The sequence below is a fragment of the Anthonomus grandis genome, chromosome 13 (genome assembly GCF_022605725.1).
Source record: "Anthonomus grandis grandis chromosome 13, icAntGran1.3, whole genome shotgun sequence".
NCBI lineage: Eukaryota > Metazoa > Arthropoda > Insecta > Coleoptera > Curculionidae > Anthonomus > Anthonomus grandis.
The window spans coordinates 7,675,949-7,702,865 of NC_065558.1; the positions used below are offsets into that span (position 1 = coordinate 7,675,949).

Consider the following 26,917-nt stretch of genomic DNA (forward strand, 5'->3'; position numbering starts at 1 on the left):
CAGGCACCTACAAATTGAAAAAGAACGACTTACAAAAGGAGGGCTTTAACCCGTCGAGTACGACGGACAGTATTTACTATTTAACGTCGAAGGGCCAGTACGAGCTGGTCACCCCGGAAATTTACGAGAAAATCAACTCGGGGGAGATTCGCATTTAGTATTTAAGCGTTAAATATCGACTGATAAGTTTTAAAAAGGTGGTTTTCTTTTTTGACCTATTGGCAATTTTTTTTTGAACACTTATTGGCATTTCCAAAGTATTTCGATGGAGGACTTGTAGGCAACACATTAAACTGCGCTATACTTACTTAGCAGACTAATTACGATGTTGCCAGCATGCAAATAAGTGTGTAAGGTAAACCTATTCAGTGACAGCCTGGGTTATGGTGTTTTAAGAAACACGACAATAACGACAACATCGCGGTTTAAGGTGTTGTCTACAAGTTTCGATTAACGGTATGACAATTAACGACCGTTATTTCAATCAATGTTAATCATTTGTTATAGTTAGTGTAAACTTACAAAACCGTACTTTTCTTAAATGGTTAATAATTAATTATGGACGGCATGCGATACCACGATGTTGCCAAATCATTTACGGATAAAATAAATCATAATTTTTTTTTCAAAAGTAAATTTTGTTAGTAATGGCAACATAGCGCGTTAATTCAACGAACCACGACTAGCTTGACATAAATAATTCCAAATCAAGCACTAGTAGATGGATTGTTGTCAAATATCTACAGGAGTCATTTATACAGTTACTTAGAAGGTAACTGTAGAAATGAGTACTTAGAAGACACTTACAGGCAGTGAAAGTGACTCAACTTCCTTGAAATGACTCTCAGATTACTCTGAAGTGCTTGGAGGAGCATTAAGACTACTCAAAAGATAATTCCAGGCACTCAAATTCGTAGAATAGGGTTTCCAGTAACCTTTAAGTGCCTGGAAGAGGCTTTAGAGTACCTAGAAGGCACTTTCAGGCAGTAAAAGTGACTCAACTTCCTTGAATTAATTCTCAGATTAGCCTAAAGTACCTGGAAGAGCATTAAGACGATTCAAAAGATACTTCCAGGCATTTAGATTCCTAGAATGGGGTTTCCAATAACCTTTAATTGCCTGGAAGAAGCTTAAGAGTACCTAGAAGACACTTTCAGTCACTAAAAGTGACTCATCTTCCTTGAATTTACTCTCAGTTTACCGTAGATGCCTGGAAAAGCATTAAGTCTACTCAAAAGTTACTTTCAAGCACTTAAATTCCTAGAATAGGGTTTCCAGTAAACTTTAAGTTTTCGGAAGAGGCTTTAGAGTACTTAGAGGCAGTAAAAGGGACTCAACTTTCTTAAAATAACTCTCAGATTAGCCTGAAGTGCCTGCAAGAGCATTTAGACTACTCAAAAGATACTTCCAGGCGTTCAAATTTGGAGAATAGCGTTTCAATAACCTTTAAATGCCTGGAAGAGACTTTAGAGTACTTAGAAGACACTTACAGGCAGTAAAAGTGACTCAACTTCGTTGAATTAACTTTCAGTTTACCCTAAAGTGCCTGCAAGAGCATTAAGACTACTCAAAAGATACTTCCAGGCACTCAAATTTCTAGAATAGGCTTTCCAATAAACTTTAAGTGCCTGGAAGAGACTTTAGAGTACTTAGAAGACACTTAGAGGCAGTAAAAGTGACTCAACTTCCTTGAATTCACTTTCAATTTACCCTAAAGTGCCTGCAAGAGCATTAAGACTACTCAAAAGATACTTCCAGGCACTCAAATTCCTAGAATAGGCTTTCCAATAAACTTTAAGTGCCTGGAACAGACTTTAGAGTACTTAGAAGACACTTAGAGGCAGTAAAAGTGACTCAACTTCCTTTAATTCACTTTCAATTTACCCTAAAGTGCCTGCAAGAGCATTAAGACTACTCAAAAGATACTTCCAGGCACTCAAATTCCTAGAATAGGCTTTCCAATAAACTTTAAGTGCCTGGAAGAGGCTTTAGAGTACTTAGAAGACACTTAGAGGCAGTAAAAGTGACTCAACTTCCTTGAATTCACTTTCAATTTACCCTGAAGTGCGTGCAAGAACATTAAGACTACTCAAAAGATACTTCCAGGCACTCAAATTCGTAGAATGGGGTTTCCAATAACCTTTAAGTGTCTGGGAGAGGCTTTTGAGTACCTAGAAAACACTTACAGGCAGTAAAAGTGACTCAACTTCCTTGAATTAACTCTCAGTTTACCTTGGGTGCCTGGAAGAGCATTAAGACTACTCAAAAGATACTTTCAGGCACTCAAATTCCTAAAATAAGGTTTCCAATAACCTTTAAGTGCCTGAAAGCGGTTTTATACTATCTAGAAGACACTTTTAGATTCCCCTGAAGTGCCTGGAAGAGCATTAAGACTACCGTAGAATGGGGCTATTTGAGAATTTTTTTGAGGTTTTTGAGCGATATTTATAAGACAAAAGTAAGCTTGATCAATTTTGTAATGGCGTTGGAAAGACCTATGATAGAGGTATCTATTTCTTATATTTGACTAACGGCTTCCTCTTCTGGGAGCCGTAAAAAATTTTTTTTAGGGCCTTCTCAAATTGCCCCATAGAGTGGGGCTTTTTGAGAATATGGCTTAAAATTGCATAAATCATCATTTATCCACTGAAGGGGATATTTGGAAAACAAAAAAAACATTTTTAAAAAAATAAAAAACATGTTAACATATAAAAAAAATATACAAAACAAAAAATATTTCTTGCAACATTGCAAATTACAATTAAAATATTTAAACAAAAAAACATAAAGTAGATAACTCTAAAAAATGATCAAACAAAAAAAAAACAACTTAAAAATAACTCTGGTTTGAAGGTAACAAAGGTTTCTTGAAGGTTACAAACAGTGGTAACTATATGTTTATTTTATGTTTAGTTCTGAAAGATTATCCGAAAAGGTAAAAAATTGCCTGGTCCCTGAACCTTCAATCTTAGGAGGGCTAAGTATCATGATAATCATTTCGGTTGTTACCTCGTCTTCATCTAACTTGGAGGAGATAAAAATCTTTCCGTTTTGGAGGATTTTTTTAAAAACGATGTTTTGAAAACCCGTTCCCCGTTTAGCAGGGTAACGGATTTTATTTGTACTATATAACATTGGCTTGAAATTGTTGCCGTGTATCGAACAACTACCCAATCATTGACCTTAAGATTACTAAAGTTTATAAGAGGATGGTCATCATCGTCACTTATTTCTTGCTGATTTTCATCATCATGTTCTTCTGGTTAGATTTCTTTATCAGGTTTTTTCAAATTAAAACAGGGAAGGTCTTCATCGTCAATATTTTGTAGCTGGTCTTCTTCATCATCTGATGATTCGCATGAACTTATTTCAGAAACATTTCTACTAGTAGACGGGTACAAATCAGATGTAGAAACACTTTTTCCTGCTTCTACAGTGAGCTTCTTGCGACGCGGTGCTTTACGCTGCTCACAACTACCCATACGCATTTCTTTTAGGACATCCAAAACTGAGCTTGAAATGCTTGAATCTAAAATATTAGAATCTGTACCTGTGGTGGACGATGCAGGTAATCTTTCCTTTGGTTACGCAGGATTTAGAGGGTACAATCCAGTTTTGGCAAATCCGGAGATTAAATTTTGCCTTCCTTTGCCATTCTCTTCAATCTTGTTATGGAGCTGTGCAAGCAATCTAGGGAATACATCTTTTGAGAGTGTAGTCATTTTCCGCCCTTGGCCTTTCTTCCACGTTGTCAGAATTTCGCGCCAATATTTCTTAAGTGGAGAATAAAATGCGACGTCTAATGGCTGCATGACATGGGTCGCATTGCTTGGCAAACAAATAAATGCAATATCCATTTTCTCGCACGTTTTAAGGACGTCTTCGGAAAAGTGAGAAGATAAGTTGTCCCCAATGAGAGCCTAAAATGAAAATTAAATATGGGTAAAATGACTTAAACCTCTCTGTTATACCTACTCACCTTTTTTCCAGGTTTATTTTTAAAAAATGGAACTACCACAGTAAAAAACCAATTTCGAAAACAAGCGGAATCGAACCACCCGCTTTTAGACCTATTATATCTGGCACCTTTAGGGCCTCCCTCAGTCCATGAGTCCCAAAGATGCTCACCTTTATACACTACATAAACTGGTAATATCTGGCCATCAGCAGTACCAGCATACATTAAGCTTTTGGCTGTTTTTGTCGAATTTATCACTCTTTCTGGGTACCTTGATCCTCTTTTATAAATATATTTCTTAGTGCCTGGGTTGTCGGTAAGGTTTGTTTCATCATAATTTATCATTAAACTAGGATTTACCGCTAATAAAGTATCTCGGGCATTATCAAAAAAATTATCGATAACTTCTGGTGAAAGTGAAGCTCTTTTAGTTGAAATTGGATGATAGACGGTTTGATATGAGCTTTTCGTGTCGTTTAAGAAAAGCTAATGCCCAATCTCTACCAGGAAAGTTATCCTTCAAACGAACCTCCTGTACACCTTTTTTATCCAGGTAATTCTTCGCAAAAAGTCTTAGATCCAATATGTCAAAGAGAAATCCCCAAGCTGCCACAATATTTAGGTATTTCACAAACTGTTCCTCTTCTTCCTTGGAAAATATTGAAGGTCTTCCCGGTTTTTCAAATATATTGGTCCCCCTAGCACGTCTGCTTATGGTGGCGATGGGCACTTTGAAATGCTCGGAGGCCTTAGCCAAAGTTAACCGCCCTTTTTTTACTTCTATTGCTCTGGCTAAGGCTTTCTCTGAGTAATGCCTACATGGCACGTAATTTTTGCCATTTCTGACATGGCTAAATGTTTTTTTATAAGTGCGCACCATTATCTCATACCATTCTAAAAAAGCCAATTTCATTTGAAAGCAATTTCTAACAATTTTCAAATAGCCCCCAGTCACTTCTCAAATTACCCCACTCCAGAAAATACTGAATAAAAAAAAAACAAAAGAGTCCTAAAATGTTTATGTTACCAATACACCTTCCTAAAACCCCATACTTTTATTTGGATTAAGTGCCAATATCATACAATTAATCGGTTTAGATTTACAGAGTAAAGTTAACCACTTACCGTTCTTTCACCAAAAAACAAAAGTGTTTTTCCTAATATTTTTACGCGCCAAATAAAACAGCTACCTTTCGTCGATCTGCGCTCGAGTACGCGGTTGCATGTGTACTAATGGCCTTGCGCGGCGTTTGCGTATTGTTATTAACTTTGTGGGCGTTGTTGCCGCTTTTAACATTTTTCGGATGAATTCTCAAATTACCCCTGATTTCCAGAATAGCCCCATTCTACGGTACTCAAAAGATACTTCTAGGCGCTCAAATTCGTAGAATAGCATTTTAATAACATTCAAATGCCTGGAAGAGGCTTTAGAGTACCTAGAAGACACTTACAGGCAGTAAAAGTGACTCAACTTGAATTAATTCTCAGTTTACCCTAAAGGGCATTAAAACTAACATTAGAGTTGTAACACTGAGACATTAAAACTTAATTATCCGATGTATTAAGATGACTGAATAATTGACAACTTCGTGGTATGGATTGCTTTCTGCAAGCCTTGCTTAGTACGAGAGCAAATGAAAAAAATAGTGGTATGAAGCTCAATTGTTATGATTTTTTCCTTGTTCTTCAGCGAATTACAAAAACAATTAAATAATAAAGAACTTCGTGGTACCTGCGAGCCTTCCTTAGTAAGGATGCAAATCCCAAAACGCGTTTCGCACCCCCATTAAGCTCCGAAGTGATAAAGCAATAACACCCGGACTAAAATGACGTTTTTGGTTTGATTTTTGTCCGAATCTCAGTGCGGTTACGTTACATTTTAAATATAAGGTAAAAAATATGTTTTTTCCCTACCCTGTATAGTAGTAATTGATACACGTGTGTTCGGTTGTTTGAATGCACTTTTGCGGTTACTTTTTTTTATAATTTTATAAGTACTGTTATTATTTTGTATATGTATATTATAACTCAGGCGTGGTTTATTATGTTTTCTTGTCAAGTGTTAATTAAAATAAATGAAAAAACAGTTTTATATGGTGTATTTTTTTATTGAGGCAAATCCTAAAGGGCAACTTATGGCGGCAGGACCTTATAAGGGTTCAAAATACCCTTGGGGTCGAACATCTTCTTCAGGTCCTTCATGATCGCGATACTTTCCGGGCTTTTGGAATATTTCATGTATTTAGGTTTCCGGAAACCGATCCCGTGCTCGGCACTGATGCTCCCCTTCAGCCTTGACGTATATTCGTAAACAAACGGCTCAATTTTCTCCAAAATTTCCCGGGAAAATTGTTTACAGGACACTTGAAAGTGGATATTTCCATCACCTGTAAAGAACGCATTATACATACACGTTATGGATGGTTATGACTGAATTACTACCAAGGTGTCCGTATCCAGTAATTCGTACGATATCCGGATGATTTGACAGTCTTTGCCGGAAAACCGGGACTAGGGAGTAGAACTGCTCGATCGGTAAGGACACGTCGTATTTGAATACGTAACCGTCCAGGATGAAACCTTCTGTTATGCGTTCCCTTAGGTCCCAAATATTCTGGAAAAAATAATGCAATATTTAGTCAATAGTGTAATGTGTGACCATCAACGCCCTATGTTTTTATGCTGAGATATTTACTAGTTTGGTCCTTGAAGTGTTTGTGGCGGTACGAGACTGTTAAATCAGCGCGATTATTGTTTATATTATTTTTACGCTAGCGAGCCTGCGAGCTCAAAACAAAGAGGTTTTAAATTTTAGATTTAGATTCCATTTGTTCGTTGTAACGTGCACAGCTTTTGTAGTCATTACTTGTTTTTTCCAAAATTATTAAATAATTTTCTAAGTGTCCACCGATTTTCATGAAAATTGATTCATAGGAAAGGATATTTAATTCTAAGCATAAAATATTCCTATACATGTAAAATATCCTAAGGTAATTTAATATATTATTTTAATAAACGTATATTTTATAATTACCCTGTATTCGTTTAAAAGTGTCTCAACCGCCCGAGAATTATCTTACATCCTTGAAAATCTACACCCTAAACATAAATAATAATATAAGCAGAGATTGAGAGAGACCCAAGGAAGTAAAAGAGTCAGTGAGTGCTAGGCACTTCGGCTTATAAAGAGCCATGTATAGAGTGGTCATAGTTGACCAGGTGTAGTGGTGTTTCTCCACTAGGTGGATATTAGAATGGTTGTGATTGTTTTGTGCACAGGTTAATCATGTCGACATGTCAGAAATATTTTATATTGTTGTTGTATAAGTCCATTGCTAGAATTTTACCGTATACCAGAGTTTGTCACTGTTTAGCGAGGTATTACCAGGTTGTGGTCGATTGTGTACCAATCGACAGGGATGCCCTCTTTGCGCGCAGTTCCTTCGAGTTGGTCTTGTGAGTTATAGAGTGGCCTCACTTGTCTTCTCGATTGACACATTTGGATTCTAAGATCTTGGTATATGTTATCTTAGTTTCCGAGTGTTGATATGCTTACTGCTTAGCGGCAGTGGAGCGTTTGGGGTAGCCTTAACTATTTTAGGGGACACTAGCTAGTCGTCGAAGAAAGAAGATATATATATGTAAATTATTAGCAATAATAAAGTAACTATATTGATGGTTGTTAGCATGACTGAATAAAGGGGACCCAGGTTCCCCGGTGAGTAAACTTAATCTTTATTAGATGGGTTAGTACAATAAATCGTAAACATTTTTGTTTCATGGTACTCTCAATCTCTTGCTGTATACATGGGGGAGCTCGCTGAATGAATTGCATTGTCAATACTCACGTAAGTTTAATTTTAAAATACCCAAATTTTACATACAAAATGTAATATATGCAATGATTTTTGAGGTAAGGGAGATTTGGCAAAATTGCCTAATACGTGAAAATCCGTTATAAATTCTCTAATTTTTTAACGATTTTTGTAAAAATTGGCTTATAGGAAAGGATTTTTAATTTCAAACCTAAAATGTTCCCATATAAAATTTCATATATTCAACGGTTTTTTAAGTAAAGACATTTAAGACAATCGCCTAATTAAGTGATTATATTCCTCTAAAAATTCTCTAATTTTTCACCGATTTTTGTGAAAATTGGTTCACAGGAGAGCATTTTAAATTCCAAATCTAAAATGTCTCTATTAAAATTTTAATAAATTCAATGGTTTTCGAGGTAAACTTGGAAGAGTATTAAGTCTACTCAAAAGATACTTCTAGGCACTCAAATTTGCTGCCCTCAAAGTGCCTGGAAGAGGCTTTAGAGTACTTAGAAGACACTTCCAGGCAGTAAAAGTGACTCAACTTCCTTAAATTAACTCTCAGTTTACCCTGAAGTTCTTGGAAGAGAATCAAGATTACTCAAAAGACGATTACTTCCAGGCACTCCTAAGATAGGGTAAGGAAATTTAAAACAATCGCCTAATTAGGTGATGTTTATGTAAAAGTCCGCTATAAACCCTCTAATTTTTCACCGATTTTCATGGAAATTGGCTCGACGGAAAGAATTTTTAATTCCAAACCTAAAATGTCCCAATACAAAATTTCATATATTCAATGGTTTTCGAGGTAAGGTAAATTTAGGACAATGGCCTAATTAGGTGACTTTTATGTCAAATTCTCTAATTTTTCACCGATTTTCATAAAAATTGATTCATAGAAAAGGATTTTTAATTCTAAGCCTAAAATATTCCTCACAAAATGTGATAATGCAATGGTTTTTAAAAATAAGGGAAATTTAGCATATTCGCCTAATTAGGTGATGTTTATGTCAAAATCCGCTATAAATTCTCTAATTTTTCACAGATTTTTGTGAAAACTGGCTCACAGGAAAGCATTTTAAATTCCAAATCTAAAATATCTCTATTAAAATTTTTATAAATTCAATGGTTTTCGAGGTAAGGGAAATTTAAAACAATTTAAGCCTAATTAAGTGATGTTTATCTAAAAGTCCGCTATAAACCCTCTAATTTTTCACCGATTTTCATGGAAATTGGCTCGTAGAAAAGAATTTTTAGTTCCAAACCTAAAATGTCCCTATACAAAAATTCCTATATTCAATAGTTCTTGAGGTAAGGGAAATGTAAGGTAATCGTCCATATAATTCATGTTTATGTAAAAATCCGCTGTAAATTCTTTAATTTTCTACCAATTTTCATGAAAATTGGGTCATTAAAAAGTATATAATTGTATATTAATGTGTATATTAATAAAGTATAATTCCTATATTCAATAGTTCTTGAGGTAAGGGAAATGTAAGGTAATCGTCCATATAATTCATGTTTATGTAAAAATCCGCTGTAAATTCTTTAATTTTCTACCAATTTTCATGGAAATTGGCTCGTAGGAAAGGATTTTTAATTCCAAACCTAAAATGTTCCGATACAAAATTTTATATATTCAATGGTTTTCGAGGTAAGAGAAATTTAAGACAATCGCCTAATTAGGTGCCAAAATCCTCCAGAAATTCTTTAATTTTGCACCGATTTTCATGAAAATTGATTCATAGAAAAGGATTTTTAATTCTAAAATATTCCTCACAAAATGTGATAATGCAATGGTTTTTAAAAATAAGGGAAATTTAACATATTCGCCTAATTAGGTGATGTTTATGTCAAAATCCGCTATAAATTCTCTAATTTTTCACAGATTTTTGTGAAAACTAGCTCACAGGAAAGCATTTTAAATTCCAAATCTAAAATATCTCTATTAAAATTTTTATAAATTCAATGGTTTTCGAGGTAAGGGAAATTTAAAACAATTTAAGCCTAATTAAGTGATGTTTATCTAAAAGTCCGCTATAAACCCTCTAATTTTTCACCGATTTTCATGGAAATTATCTTGTAGGTAAGAATTTTTAATTCCAAATCTAAAATGTTCCTACACAAATTTTCATAAATCTAATAGTTTTCAAAGTAAAGGAAATTTAAAGAAATGGCTCAAACAATTGATTTCTATGCCGAAATGTGTCATAACCTCCCTAATTTTTCACCGATTTTCATCAAAATTGCTTCCTAGGAAAGGACTTTTAATGATTTTAAACCTAAAATGTTTGTACACAAATTTCATGGTTCCATTCAATGGTTTCCGAAGTAAACGGAATTGAAATAAATCGTCCAAATAATTGATGTTTATATCAAAATCCATTTCCCACCGTTTATCACGAAAATTGGCTCACAAGAAAGAGTTTTAAATTCCAAATCTAAATGTTTCTATAAATTTGATGAAAGGTCATAAGAGAGGATTTTTTAAATTTTAAACAAAAATTTGAAGATACTCAAAAAAGTGAATAATTTATTACCTTCATTTTGCTGGGTTCATTTGTAACCGTTCCATCCAGAACCAAGCCGGAATCCATAACGTCACCCAAGAACCCATTGAGTTTCTCTTCGTCATGCGCGTTATTACTACCGTGGGTCTCTATCAACATATAAAACGGATATTCAGGTATCGGAGATCGCAGTTTCAAGTTTCCAGTACAAACCTCCAAGGTGCTCTCGTCGATCATTTCGCAGGAAGCCAAGATCTCCCCGAGGTCCCTTTTGGCCCTTTTTAGTACTTTTAGGACGTTTTCGAAAGACGGAAGACCTACAAAATGGAGTAGAGATAACATATCATCAATATTCCGCAGATTTCATTATCTTACCGACAAACGCTAAATTGACAGCTTTGGGTTTTGGTACGCAATGGATAGCAACTTTAGTAACCACCCCCAAAGAACCCTCTGACCCAATGAACAAGTGTTTCAAATGGAAACCGGTGTTGTCTTTCTTTAAGGTGCTTAGTAAGTCGATTATTTGACCATCCGGTTTAACCTTAAACGGATTATTCTTTACGTGTTAATTCTAGAGAAAGTTTATTTACAGCTTCGATTCCTAGCACGTTTCCGTGCAAATTTCCATATCTTAGCAGTCGTAACCCGCCCGCGTTTGTCGACACGTTTCCTCCAATGTGGCACGACCCTTTGGCTCCCAAATCCAAGGGCATCATCAGTCCGTGCTCAGCCAAGGCCTCGTCCAAGGACTCCAAGACGCAACCGGCCTGACATATTAAAACACCTGAATAGTGAACAATTGATTAATAAAATGTTTTCGAAATAAAAATCAATTAAATGTTGCTATTATAATAAAGACAATAAAAATTTATGAATAAACACAGTACTGACAGACTGAGTGAAGAAATTGGTTTTCTTTCCAACTAAAAACAATCCATATATCAACTATAGGTTAACTTTTCTTAAAGAAAACCTGAGTAGGATCACTGGCTCAGTCAAGAATCATTAGGCGAAGATGTTACTCTGAGATTTCACCGAGGTAGGGTTGGAATTATTTAATAATATTTTGCATAATGCTGACCAGTAACATAGACAAACTTTATACCAAATTTCATGCCTCTAAGTAAATGTTTCTTAAATAAACCCTGGGTAGCGTAACGGGCTCAATCAGAAATTCTTAGACGAAGAGGTTGTACCCAAATTAGCCCCAGTTAGGGTTGAAATTTCCTAATAATATTTAACATAACGCTGACCAGTTATATAAAGAAACTCTATGCCAAATGTCATGCCTCTAAGTTAATTTTTCTTACATAAACCCTGGGTAGCGTTACTGGCTGAATCAGAAATTCTTAGACGAAGAGGTTGTGCCCAAATTCATCCCAGTTAGGGTTGAAATTTCTTAATAATATTTCGCATAACGCTGACCAGTTACATAAAGAAACACATATACCAAATTGCATGTGTCTAGGTTAATTTTTCTTAAAGAAAGCCTGGGTAGTGTCGATGGCTTAGTCAGAAATCCCTAGACGAAGACGTTATCCTCAGATTCGCCCCGGTTAGAGTTCGAATTTTTTAATAATATTTTGCATAACGCTGACCAGTAGTATGGAGAAACTTTATACCAAATTTCATGCCTCTAAGTTAATTTTTCTTAAAGAAACCCTGGATAGCGTTACTGGCTCAATCCGAAATTCTTAGACGAAAAGGTTGTACCCAAATTACCCTCAGTTAGGGTCGGAATTTCTTAATAATATTTCGCATAACGCTGACCAGTAATATAAAGAAACTCTATACCAAATTTCGTGATTTTCGGATCATTTTCTTTGAGAAAACTTTAGTATTGTCAATGGATCAGTCAAAAATCCCTAGACGAAGAGGTTATCCCCAGATTTCTCCCAGTTAATGCTGGAATTTTCTAGTAAAATTTGTCATAGTGCTCACCAGTTATATAAGGAACCCCTGTAGCAAATTTCATAATTCTAGGCTAATTTTTCTTAAAGAAACCCTGGGTATTGTTAATGGATCGGTCAAAAATCCCTAGGCAAAGAGGTTATCCTCAGATTCGCCCCGGTTAGAGTTTGAATTTTTTAATAATATTTTGCATAACGCTGACCAGTAGTATAAAGAAACTTTATACCAAATTTCATGCCTCTAAGTTAATTTTTCTTAAAGAAACCCTGGATAGCGTTACTGGCTCAATCAGAAATTCTTAGACGAAGAGGTTGTACCCAAATTCCCCCCAGTTAGAGTTGGAATTTCTTAATAATATTTCGCATAACGCTGACCAGTAATATAAAGAAACTCTATACCAAATTTCATGTCTTTAGGTTAATTTTTCTTAAAGAAATCCTGGGTAGCGTTACTGGCTCATTAAAAAACTCTTAGACGAAGAGGTTGCACCCAAATTCCCTCCAGTTAGGGTTGGAATTTCTTAATAATATTTTGCGTAACGCTGACCAGTAATATAAAGAAACTCTAAATGAAATTTCATGTGTCTAGGTTAACTTTTCTTAAAGAAACCCTGTGTATTGTCAATGGATCGGTCAAAAACCCCTAGGCGAAGAGGTTATCCTCAGATTCGCCCCGGTTAGAGTTCGAATTTTTTAATACTATTTTGCATAACGCTGACCAGTAGTATAAAGAAACTTTATACCAAATTTTATGTCTCTAGGTTAATTTTCCTCAAAAAAACCCTGGATAGCGTTACTGGCTCAATCAGAAATTGTTAGACGAAGAGGTTGTACCCAAATTCCCTCCAGTTAGGTTTGAAATTTGTAAATAATATTTGGCATAACGCTGACCAGTAATATAAAGAAACTCTATGCCAAATTTCATGCCTCTAAGTTAATTTTTCTTAAATAAACCCTAGGTAGCGTTACTGGCTGAATCAGAAATTCTTAGACAAAGAGGTTGTGCCCAAATTCATCCCAGTTAGGGTCGGAATTTTTTAATAATATTTCGCATAACGCTGACCAGTAATATAAAGAAACTCTATACCAAATTTCATGTCTTTAGGTTAATTTTTCTTAAAGAAACCCTGGGTATTGTTAATGGATCGGTCTAAAATCCCTAGGCGAAGAGGTTATCCTCAGATTCGCCCCGGTTAGAGTTCAAATTTTTTAATAATATTTTGCCTAACGCTGACCAGTAGTATAAAGAAACTTTATACCAAATTTCATGCCTCTAAGTTAATTTTTCTTAAAGAAACCCTGGATAGCGTTACTGGTTGAATCAGAAATTCTTAGACGAAAAGGTTGTACCCAAATTACCCCCAGTTAGGGTCGGAATTTCTTAATAATATTTCGCATAACGCTGACCAGTAATATAAAGAAACTCTGTACCAAATTTCATGTCTGTAGGTTAATTTTTCTTAAAGAAACCCTGGGTATTGTCAATGGATCCGTCAAAAATCCCTAGGCGAAGAGGTTATCCTCAGATTCGCCCCGGTTAGAGTTCGAATTTTTTAATATTATTTTGCATAACGCTGACCAGTAGTATAAAGAAACTTTATACCAAATTTTATGTCTCTAGGTTAATTTTCCTCAAAGAAACCCTGGATAGCGTTACTGGCTCAATCAGAAATTGTTAGACGAAGAGGTTTTACCCAAATTCCCCCCAGTTAGAGTTGGAATTTCTTAATAATATTTCGCATAGTGCTGACCAGTTATATAAGGAAACTCTATACCAAATTTCATGTATCTAAGTTAACATCTTACTGTAAAAAATGTGACTAGCTGAGTGAAGTCTACAGAGTACGGCTTTCATCTCCTATTTTGCCCTAGTTAGAGTTCAAATATTCCAATAACCTTTTGCAGAGCCCTGGAGAGTTATATCCAGAAATTATACTCTCAATTTTATGTCTCCAGATTAACTCCTTTAATAAATATTGCCATCAACTCGATCAAAAAGTCTGCGAACAAAGACATGTCCCAGCAGTAAAAAAAAAATTAACAAAAGTTATCCCAAAAATTATAATTATTTGCCAGTGCAATTGTTAATTAACTATATAGCATTGCTAGTTTATTACAATTGAAAACTTTGTCAAAAACACGATTGACTGTTATAGCACTAGAGCAGAAAACAATATTAAAGAGACTTTTCCGATGTTGATGCCTGTAGATAAAATCAATGCCACAAGAGAATCAATTGTACAATTAGAGATCATGTTTTTCAATGAAGAACTAAAATGTTTGTTAGCTGAGTTGCACATTCTTCTTCAATCATGATATTTCGAAAGTACTGCTAAGAGCAGTTAGTTCTAAAAGGATGACGTAGATGAAAATGACCTGCATGCAATTCAGAATCTACAGAAACTTACGAGTGTTGTTTTCATTGTCTAAATGTTGTTAAGCAAATTGTCAAGTCCCGTGTTTCATTGAAATCACTCCTACACTTTTGACACCTTCGCTACGCTCCTTTCAAATTGAAATAGTTAATGAATTCTGTCTAGTTATATGATGTAAACAAAACATTCCCTTGCTAACCCATTGGACAGAATTTAGTTTTACTGAGATAATTTATCAAGAACTTCAAAACGTATTCATATAGTTCTAAACAGACCTCGATATATTTACCTGAAGTGTCATTAATGTCATAAATCGTGTTCATTTGTGAGGTACAAAGAACCACTTCGTCAAACACCGGTACGGAACCACCGACTAAACCGGTGTTGCCACCTTGCGGACATACGGCTACAGTGTGATCGTTACAAAAGGACAAGATCTTTGATACTTCTTCGGTCGTTTTCGGTTTGAGGACGCACGTACTATAACCTGTAAGAAATACACGTACTATAACCTGGTTGTTTATCTGCATCTAAGTATACATTTTTTAAATAAATTTGTTGCCCATGAAGGTTCAAATTCATCATTAAGTACCCGGACTATACTACCGTACAAACACAAGTAGCAACCGGATGTTTATGTTCAAAAAGTGTCCTCCAAAGGCGATAGTCCGGGGTCATGTTTCGAGTAACTGTGCCTTACTTACCTCTGACAGCCTTAATCCAATCAACATTATAACCTTCACATTCCGCAGGGTCTGTGATAACCCTTTGGGGTCCCAAGAGATCCCTGAAAAATTGAAGATGTTTGTCCCCTAGTGTGGCGAAATCCGCCCTGTTTACCGGGTAACGATCCTAAAATGTGACGTAAAATTTGAAGATGGCGACCGTAGGCCATTTTGAAGTGACAAAATACCTTGGTTAGGTCCGGTAGACCACTGGAAGCGTTTCGAAAGACGTACTGTGCGTTTTTGGCCTTCTGAAGGCTTCTTATGAGCATTTTTGTATTGAAATGCATCATGCCTCCCTTGAGTTGAAATCTGAAAAGAAAAATAGAATGTGCTTTTTTTTTTTGGCCACGCCCTAAGTAATATATTGTACAATTATTAAGGGATTGTACTGGAAAATTGTTTCAAAATTACTAGCAGGTTTTCTATGCGACTCCTTTGAAAAGTAACTAGTGCGTTCCTTTTTGTCACGCCCTAAATGTTTAAATTGTAAGGATATGCCTGAAATTGTACGTGAAAATTTACAATTATAAGAGTATTTTGTATAAGTTTTACATGTATGTGCTTTACTTCTAAGAACAAAAAAAAGATTTGCATTGGACAGTTTAAAACTTTTTGTGAGAGGTAATCAGCTAAGTATGGTTAAATAATAATAATAATAAAGCGCCTTTATTTAGCAAATACATAGTTTTACATAGTTTTGCCTTCGAAGGCGAAGATTAGCTAAAAGCTACTCTCTAAACTCTTAACCTTCTTAAATTACACAAAAAAAAATAAACAAACATAAATCAGTAGAAAATAAAACAATATTCATTTAACAGAAATAAGAAAATCTTTTGATTTATCTAAATGATTCCTGTAGAAACAGGTTCTTGAAATGTTTTTTAAAAACATACAGGCCATTGCTAAAATCAGGCCTAAAGACGTTCACAAATTTACCGGCGTTGTAAGTGAATGATCGTTCAAAGAGAGCCATTGAGTGATGGGGCATAGTCAGAGTGTTTTGCCTAATAATTCGAGCATGTACATATGATTTCTAGGTATAAGTTTCTCAAATAAATATATCGGAGCTTTGGACTTATAAAGGCGATATACTAAGGTGCAGTACAAAAACTTATATAGATAAGGTATTTTTAGCCACCCCAAATCATACATGCCTTGGGACACATGGTCAAACTTTCCTAGGTCAAAGATAAGTCTACAGCAGGTATTTTGCACACGTTGTAACCGATATTGTGTCTGCTGGTCCAAGCACAGAAAGAAAACTATCAGACAATATTGGATAATTGACATAACAAAAGTTTCGGCAAGTTTTTTCCTAGTCTTGAAGTTTAATATTGACTTATTAGCATAAAGCATACGCAAACGCAAATAGCTCTTTTGAAGAATAGTACTAACATGCTCTCTGAATCTAAGAGAGGCATCTAACGTGAGACCTAAAACTTTAATACTCTCAGAAAAAGTAATTAATGTATTATCTAATTTAATTTTTATAGTTGAAGTTATAATTCTAAATCCTGTCAAAAGTTCGACCGCAATTTTGCGAAACCACTTAACGCTTCTGCGTAGTGCAGTTGAATATGACGACATTTTTGATCGGATACATCGATAAATGACTTTGCTGAGTTATATTCGCATATTGCTGATGGTTTCATTCGCAGTCCTCCCTCTCTGGCACTTACTTCTTTTATTTCATCCCAGGGCCGTATCTGGACCAAAATTTTGGGAGGAAGGGGGGTTAAGCCAGTGACATTTTAGAAATTAGGGATAAAAAAAACTTTAATTTATAAATAGGTTTTACTAAAAGAAGATACCAGTTTAAACTAAAAAACACATTTAACAACGTTACAATTTTAAAAATAGTAATTATAATAACAACTGAATATTTCTTTGCTTTTCCCTCTCAAAACGATTTAAGACCTTTGCGGTATCAATTATAATATTTCTATGCACGCTTAAAAGGGCAAGTCCTGTTAGCCGCTCTTGACGAGTTGAATTCCGCAAATAGTCTTTTAAACGCTTTAGCGATGAAGATGATCGTTCTGATGAGGCTGTAGATACAGGTAACGTAGCCAGAATTTACAACAGAGTATGAATATTGGGAAACAAAGATGGATTAAGTTTTTGAAGGTGGTAGACAATGGTACAGTGAAAACTGACAGTCAGTTTACACTTGATAACGGTTGGAGATACTTACCAACCGAAACGTCGTGTTACATTAAATAAATAAGACAATGCAAGTCCGACAAGATGTTTTCAAAGATGGATTACATGCTGATAATGCATCAAGAGCATTTTTTGGCCTTTCTGCTTGAGGCAGCTTAATCCATTTTTGTTTCCACAACTGTAGTTCTGCAGATAACGTATCTAGGTCCAAAAATTCCTCATATAGTAATAAGTCTTCTATTTTTCCTATGTGTGCTTCGCACATATTTGGTACTATACCTAAATAAATTAAATACAAATAATACCGACGATAAACCGACTACTTTTATGTAGGTATGATGGCGGAAGCACATGAAGAGGAAAACCTTTTATTTAAATTGGAGTATATGGGACGAAAAGTTTGGTGCCGATGTTCCCGAAGAGAGCTTAACTACTCCCATGTCATCAATACAGGTTAGTAATTTGTAGTATTTTTATTGTTTTGTTATTAGTAGTAATTAGGTAGGTATAGGTAAAATAAAACCTATACCAAAGTATATAGATTTCAACAAGTAGAATCACTTCTTTGATTGCCTGAAAATGCCGCCTTTTTTTATAAGCGGTCGTAAATCACTTGTAAACTACGCCGGCACCCCTCGCATGAGGATACAAGTCCGTCCACAAAGTTCACATTAGAAATGCGTTTACGGGGGGCAATAAGGAAAGTATTAAGTTTAATAATATTATTGGGTAAAATCAAGGTTTTTTTATTTTAAAATATTTTGATGAGTTTTAATGCCTATTCATTGTAACACATTAAATAAACAACAACTAGGTAATAGGTAATATATTTATGTATGCATCCAGTCGCCATTTTTCTTTGCTTTTATTTCTTTTTATAATACTAATAAAACGCTTACATTTGAGTCAAAACCTTAGGAATGTTGTTAAGAAAACTAGAATCCCGTAAAAACTCTTTAATCTTAATAAAGGTGTACCTAATATAAAGAGTGTAAACCTAAATGTATACCTTAATTGCCGACTAGTTAAGCTGAATTTATACAGACAAATAGAATAAAATAAGGCCTTATTTGACATTTATGCATTTAAACAGCAAAATAAAATAAAATAAAAAATAAGGAATTACCAATCACATGCCAGGTATATTTCAAGAAATTGACCAATTACATACCAGGTAAATTTTATCTCTTTGTCTTTCAATGGGTTTTCTGACCAAAACGCCGTGCGTACTTTCGTTTTCAAATAAAAATTAAATATTAGTTGCATTTTGGTCAACTTCTCTCAATAATAAAAATGTAGGGTTGTACCGATTATCTTTATTTTTTTGATTGACCTGGTTACTTAAGAGGAATCATTTGGTTCAAACACTTAATTTAGACACCCTTTATTTAATCCTTTACTTTTACTTGTTTGGGGATTTTCCATATTTTATATATTATTTTATATACATATATTTTCCATTTTCCAGGATTTAATATAAATTATATTAAAGTAAAAGTCCATAAAACTACACTGAAAAAAATAGGGGGAAATATACCAAATAAATTTATTATTAATCACCAATTGTATTCTGTAGAAGCCCAAACTTTAGTAATTTTTTAAAGAATATTAAACTTTACTTTGCAAAACATACAAAATACAAAATATCATTTGTAAAATTTATTTTGCATGTAATTTTTACAATATACAAAGTAATATTTTAGTTTACACGGTAAAAATACGTAAACAAAACGGGAAAATACATATATTTTGTAAAATTACATAATTCGCTACGTAAATTAACAGACGCCACCAAATACGCCATACCTATACTCAGCTAATTTAGGCTAATTCAGCGTTTGCCCTTTGTTTAGTCACACCTCGCACCAAAATTATTAAGAGAGCGTGAGCTCAGGCTCCTATGGGATAAAGTATTGCGTATTAGTGCATTGGTTAAGTGAATTTTATCCATCTTGTTTGAGTTTTTGTGATAATACAGGTAAGTAAATATTATAATCATGTTTTTATGTAGTATTTGCTCGATTAAATTCATTAATATTCAAAAGTATAATTAACATTTGTATATACACCGAAATCTTAATGGATTATTCCGAGATAAGGAAATTTCCTAATAATATTCCGATAATCAGGAAAACTAAAGAAGAATGGCCATTACTATTTTCATCACCATCTCTCTTTTGGCATTTTCAAGAATTAACAGGTGCTGATATTCACCTACTCAATGGAATAAATGAGAAAGCTGATAAAATCACAAAGTGCCTTAAACTCCCCAAAGACGCTGATTTAGAAGAAAATGTATCAATAAAACAGCAACTAATTAAAAATTTAATACAGCACTTCAAGGAAGATATTGAATTTTTGATATCTCAAACGGAGGCAAGTGACATTTTTATAAATAAAAGAAAAAACCAAAAACTACATGACTCCAACCTTAATTACAACTGTAATATTATTTTTTATTTTAAATATATTTTTTTAATTCCAGGTCCAAATAAATTTATCCCGACAGTTTGCCACTAACGCCTATAATTCTAAAACAAGGTAAATAATTTATGCCTTAGAAGTATCAATCAATAACATATTATACTTATCTTATTATTTTAGAAAACAAAAATTGCTTTTATGTTTTGGTTGAACGTCAAATAATACAGGCAGATGGCTACACCAATTTTCTGGAGGCCCTAAAAGTTCTTCTTGCGTTGTACTTTGTACTAATCTTGGTTTACCCGAAAAAACTAGAAACTACCCTCCAAATTGGAATTTCTTCAAAGATATTTTCTAAAACTTCACCCCGATCAGGGAAGTAAAGCCAGGCAGGTATCTAATAGCCTAAAGAAGGTTTTTTTGTCTAATGAATTCAATAAAAAATAAAAAAACATAATAAGTACCTATAATATATAATATATCTTTGTTATATTATTATGCATACTATGTATATTTTTTATGTAGAAAAAATATTTTTTTTGTTAACATGTTACATGCCATGTAATGTTATTTATTTTGTTTACGTATAAGTACCTACGACAATAATTTGATGGAAGAAGAAGGTACATATTTCCTATATTTTGTTTTATTATTATTAGAACAATAGGTTTTTCTTAGACAGTGTGATTTTAAAGTCGATTTTTTGTTCTTTTAACAAAAGATTATAGATCAATATTTAACTTAATGGTGCTGGGTAATAAAATGTACAATTAAAAAGTAATCATTTTGTAAAATTAAAATTATTACTCGCAATGGAAAATCACCTTACTCGCCTGTTAAAAGGAAAAAATCAACTAAAGATTGCCTTTTTGTTAGTTGTTTATACCATTTCAAATTATATATATATTTTTATACTCTTATTTAACTATATAGGGCCCATATATAGTTAAATAAAAGAAGTAAAGCGCGCGTTTTCTGTTCGTACCCTTAGAAGTTTTAGCTGATGTCTTAAAATCTCAACACTCTACATTTAAAATTAAATCTATAGTTAGAACGCTATTCTGGTTAAGTGTTAATGTACTTCTTTAAGTGTTAATGTACCTTATATGTACCAGAATGTTAAATTATTATTTTTTTAATATATACTTAATTATATAAAATTTAAAGATTTTGTTGTTTAATTTCATACGTACATATATGAAGTAATATTGAATTACCAAATTTAACAGTCATATCCTGTTTGAGTTATATAACATAAGCAGGATCTGATTGGTAAATTATGTAACTCTATATTACTTAAAAGTATAATAATTTAAATTCAGTATAAATCATTTAATTATAAGTTTTAAAATTTTATTAATTTAAATATTAAATAATACAATATATATTTTGTAATTTTTACCAATAAAAAAATTAATTTCAAAGTATTTAAATGGACAATTTACTTGCCTAACAACTAATTATTCATAACATATTTTAAAATTTTAATAATTGTATTAATAAATAGTACAATATATATTTTGTAATTCTTATTAATAAAATTGGTAACATCGTTTTTTTCTTTAAATTATTATTGATTTTTACAGTATTTGAACGGAAAATTTACAAATTTTAATTGGTGAATTTACATTACATATTACTAATGATTATTACTTAAAATATTCTGTATTTTCATATTCACAATTGTTTTGTAATTATATGGAATAAGGATTGGTCACAAATTTACCTAAACTAAATACTGAATTTTACGAATCCTTTTTATCAATGTAGCACTAAATGACAGAATATTAAATTCACAAAAACAAAAAATATTGGCACACTCGGTAAACGTCGAAAATAAACTGAACCGAGTCAACCCTATAACCACATTTCGTCGACGAACCGGTATAAATCCCCCGCATGCGGGGGATCGATAAACTCCGATAGGCGAGAGGGGCGGCGTCGGCAGGTGCGGATGGTTAGTCGAAAAGGGTCGAGTGACTTGACTGTGTTAGACTGTGCCTATACCTACCTAATTACTATTATAATAACTAAGTGCCTAATAAGTATAAAGAAAGGGGTCACAAAATGGCGATGGCGTCTTCGTCTTAATCTTATTAATTCTTTTAGCTCAAAACTTTTACTATATTTACAGGTATTTCATAAATTATGCGTTAATTTAAATCAAAATTTTTGTTTATTAACACAAAATAGAAAATAAATAATATATAATTCTTCTAAATTATTTATTATTTAATTATAATATGCTTCTAAATTATTAATTATTAGTAAATATTTCTCGGGAATAAAAGCTATCATTATTGACTCGTGGTATAATCTACTATTTAAGTAGCTTTTAACCATTAGACATCGAAACAATTGGGATTTAGGGAATAAATAATTACTTTTTTTCAATTTTTAATTTTCAAATATTAACTCGTAATATAACAAGGTGGAAAATCAAATAAAATTTTTAATTTTTGCAACTGTAATCTATTCATTGCGTTATTAATGGCCAATTGCACCGTAAAAATAACAGTTGCTTAAAATTTAAACCACTGTTATTTTGCATTATGTCAATGGAAAATAAACCTGGTTTAAACTGCAGTTCCGTTGGTATTTGCATGGAAAAACAAAATTTGGTATTAGTGATAATGATGTGACTGGCTTAAATTTATATGACAAGGATGGTGTACAAGTGGATGAAGACTTTATTAGTATTTTGTTTGATATGAACAAAGAAGAAAAAGTCTTAGTATTAAGAGGGACTGACCCGATAATCGACCTAACCTTAACTGAAAACCATAGTTAAGCGACAAGAGTAAGTTAATCCTATATAATAGTTATTGTGCCGGCTGTACATACATACATCAGTAGATGACAGCTGTTAGTTCATGTTTAAAATATAACGTGTATGAAATTTTAAGTTTTCAGCTTTGAGCATTTTAAATTTATTGCAGATTTTTTTTTGTTTGGAAAAAGTATTTCCTAAAAATTGTCACCGCATGTATTTTTAAACAACCTTAATATTACTAAGGTACGTTTGGCTTAAACGCTTTAATCTAGTATTATGATACCTGGCCATAATTTAAGACATTTATTACTTTTATCAAACTTTTTACCACTTTTATTACAATTTTTTTTACCGGGACGCTCTATGACGTCAATCGATTGCTAAAATAATAATATAGCCGATGAACATTCTTATTTGCCCACCCGGTACAGTGTACAATCATTTCCTGGACACCCTATACACAATTTGTACTATTTTTTCATTAAAAAAGTCGTAATTTTACTCAATTAAAAAATTGTCTAGTTTAAAATAGTATAATTAGTCCTATTTTAAGAGTTCTCCTTAAATAAGTAGAAGAATCTTGATTAATTTGGTTCAACTATTTTAGGTTTTCTTACTGATACATTAACCAATAATTCGTCCACTCAGAATTATTCCTTTATGTTAACCGATGATGAAAGCTGTGTAGAAAGTGGTTCAAATACCAATCAAAACACCCTTTTTGTAAGTATCCTAAAGAGTTTCCTAAAGAGTTTTTTAAAGGTATGTACCTAGTATTAGGTATATCCGTATTTGTTTTTTTATGTTTAAGCATATTTTGAATAACTTTTTAAGTTTGTTTAATTTAAAGTATTTAAACTTTGTTCCTAGTATACGTTCCATAACCAATAAGACTGTAAATTATTGGTTAGTTATTAGTTTTTATTGGTTAAATAAGTATGTTAATAAAGTTTTGATTTTTTTTAAGGGGAATTTTATTTGAAGCTGCATAAAATATCCGGTGGTTATATCTACTATTACTCAATTTGCGAACTAAATAGTTTTCGGACTTTTAAATTAAAACTACTTAATTAATAATGTGTCTTAGTATTATTATTAAAATAGAAAAATTTTCCTACATAGGTACATGTAATGTCGGTAAGGATAATTCTTAAAATGTTTATTTTATGTACTAAAAATAATACACAAAGCTCGTAAAAATAAATTTTAAGAAATAACTAAAAATTTTAACTTAAAAAACTCAATTTTTACACAATAATGAGTAATAAGGACCTTCTTTTGTGAAAGTGATGCACAAAAGTTTGTAAAAATAAATAAATAAAATGTTTTTTTAGACTCAAAATAGAGTTAAATTTTACTCAACAATGAGTAATTGTGACCTGCTTCTGTGAAAATAGTACACAAATGTTTGTTAAAAGAAATAAATGAAACGTATTTTTAACTCAAAATAGTGTTAAAATATTTACACAATAATGAATATTATTGATCTTATTTTGTGAAAACATTACGAAAAAATAGGGAAATAAAAATAAAAAAAGGTAATTTTAACTTAAAAAAATGTAAATATTAATTCAATATTGTATAGAATTACCTCTAGTTTTATTAATAATTTGACTCATTTTATACTTAATGTTACTCAAAAAAATGATTTAATAATTAACTCAATAATGTGAGGGCTCGTTTTGATAAAACTTTAAGTTAATTTTGAGTTAAAATTGACTCAAAATTTTTTAGAGTGTACCACGTTGTAAATGTAAAAAATGCTCTGGTAAAATTACATTGGAATAATTGTATTTTTTTACTAGCTACAGTTTTTTGCTTAGTATTTTAGATAAATTAAATAAAAGACTAAAGTGGCAAATGGAAATTCAATAAACTCAGTAGGAACATAACAAAACTACATGGTTAGTTTAAAAAAAAAAAGGAAATATTTTTATTTGAAACTTAAACTGTTCAATATACAAGCAAACATAAACTCTTGAAGTAGCCAAGAACTTTGACATAGTCTATATACATTTTGGGGCCATATATAATATCAAATATGTTAATATAGGTACCTACTTACAAGCTAAATCTCACAAAAAAAACCCTTTAAGGTTGGAACTAATTCATTTAACATTTATGGACTCAAAAAAAATAAATAATATAATAATTTATAAATAATTATTTAATAAAATAATAATTTATTATTCTAACTTCGGTTAATATGAAATAACTTTTCTTTTCAAAAGATTTTGTTTTTTCGATTTGGTTCCTGCTTCGGGGTGTATTTTTGAAATATATCTTTGAAGGAACTCCAAAATGCAGGATGCTTCTTTGGGATATTCCAAATTAAAGACAAAATAAAGAGCAATTAAGCAATGCAATGCTCCTCCAAATGAGTCACATTTTTCCGTAACAGGTTCTTGTTCTAGGTATATTTTTATAGTATTGTTAGAGCCTACAAATAAAAAAAATACTTATAATCTTTTTTCAAAAAAAAAATTTACTTACCACCACATAATAAATGTCCTGGAATAAAATAAGTACATATAATATTTAACGTTATGATAAAAGTTTATTTATATTATTTAGTTTATTTTTTGTTATTAAAATTTTAGTTATTTGGCTCCAAATGGCATTAAATATAGCTTTTTAATACCGTTTATTATACCGGTAAATATAAATCATTAACATTATTAGTTTACAAGTTTTCTATTACAAGTTTATATAACCTTTACTTGCTGAAAATCTATACTAAATGCATACTAATAGGTAATAAGACATTTTCATAAAGGACCACGCACAGATTATATGGAAATTGGCAACCTGACCAGTCAGGCAATTTGACAAGTAATCATTGTTAACAGGTATTAATGTAAATATTTAACTTACCTGATACTTATAGGCACCAAGAAACAATAAAGAAAAACAGAAGGACTAGCACAAAATTCTTTATTACCTGTCGTAAGTCGAAAATAATAACTGAGTCAAAGTTTACTGAATAAAATACTAATAAAGTATTTTATTCAGTAAACTTTGACTGAGTCGTCATTTACGTTGAAAATTTCGGAATCGCTTGGGGACGCGTAAACACGCACTCTCATTGGCCGCGATTTACATAGCCAAGGTAAATTTAAGAATTAAGGTATAAATTTACAAAAAACTTATAATTTTACATTATAATAGTAAAAATAATTACAAATTTTATGTGATTTTATAATATGAATGTGATTTTGCAACTTTCTTCGGTAATTTTACAAATCTAATGTAATATTGCTTATAAGTTTCACAAAGTGATTTAAATTTACACAAGTTTATTAGGAATTTTAGTAAATACTTGGTTTATTACAAAATATTTTAATTTTACTGAATAATTGTTGTAACACTACTGAAGTTTCTGTAAACTTAAAAAGTAAATTTACAATCATTTTTTTCAGTGTACGTAGTTAAAAAGTGACTTTTGAAAATTTTTTGATATGTCTAATGTTATGTGAATGTGCCTTTTAGAAATACACTTATTTTGTTAAATATTTTACAGTAGGTATTTTATTTATATTGTCATATTATTACCTATAATTCGTATGTAATTTTATATTACATAACGAAAAATTTCCAAAAAAATACATTTACTATTTAATTTTACCTGGAAAACTACGTAAATTTACATAAATAAGCTTTGTGTAAATTCACATCGGATACATATGATTTTTAATAAAGAAATTCGCATTTTAATATTTACTTTTACCTAGCCAGCTCGGTAAATTTACATAAATTTATTACGTAATTTATATCGTAAGTTTACTTTAGAAACGTACATAATCTACTCTGTAAATTTCTGCATAATGGTTAGTGTATAATCACATCAAAAAATTACATTGTTTATTGTGTACCCATTTAATATTTACATAAGGAATGTAATTTTACACAACATATTGTGGTAACAAATTGCCAACGTAATGTTATGTAAATTTACAATGTGCGTTTTACCAGTGTATACCTAAGTTTATAGGTTAGATAGTAAAACTTAATGTCTAAAGGTTTTTATAAAAGTTTTCATAGAATTTGGGAATTATGCTTTTATTAATTAAATTTAGCAAAGCTAATTTCTTATGTCATAAAAGGAATCACTAAATGCATCGCAAAAGTGTGTATACACGTTCGGCGGTTGAAGAATTTCGAATATGATTTTTGCGTAATGTGTAAGAAGGAGACGGAGTAGAGCGAGAACAAACTTGGCTCCACCCTGGGCGGCTATCGCGTCGTCGTTGCGCTT

The 26,917-nt window shown here is 32.3% G+C and overlaps 2 protein-coding genes across 7 annotated transcripts in view; one reads left to right on the plus strand and one right to left on the minus strand.

The window, feature by feature from the left end:
* LOC126743879 (long-chain fatty acid transport protein 4) overlaps positions 1-6,050 on the plus strand; it is a 41,627-nt gene extending 35,577 nt beyond the window's left edge. For both annotated transcript variants that reach the window (XM_050451125.1, XM_050451126.1), the window contains exon 11: positions 4-6,050. In XM_050451125.1, the coding sequence (XP_050307082.1) occupies positions 4-158 (155 nt within the window). In that variant the 3' untranslated portion in view covers positions 159-6,050. The remainder of the gene's footprint in view (positions 1-3) is intronic.
* Positions 6,046-26,917, minus strand: part of LOC126743880 (D-2-hydroxyglutarate dehydrogenase, mitochondrial) — a 91,523-nt gene continuing 70,651 nt past the window's right edge. For all 5 annotated transcript variants that reach the window (XM_050451127.1, XM_050451132.1, XM_050451130.1 and 2 more), the window contains exons 2-9: positions 15,488-15,611; positions 15,279-15,426; positions 14,864-15,061; positions 10,880-11,073; positions 10,662-10,830; positions 10,317-10,603; positions 6,401-6,572; positions 6,046-6,345 (exon numbers count right to left, since the gene is read on the minus strand). In XM_050451127.1, coding sequence (XP_050307084.1) covers positions 6,092-6,345; positions 6,401-6,572; positions 10,317-10,603; positions 10,662-10,830; positions 10,880-11,073; positions 14,864-15,061; positions 15,279-15,426; positions 15,488-15,592 — 1,527 coding nt within the window. In that variant the 5' untranslated portion in view covers positions 15,593-15,611 and the 3' untranslated portion in view covers positions 6,046-6,091. The remainder of the gene's footprint in view (positions 6,346-6,400; positions 6,573-10,316; positions 10,604-10,661; positions 10,831-10,879; positions 11,074-14,863; positions 15,062-15,278; positions 15,427-15,487; positions 15,612-26,917) is intronic.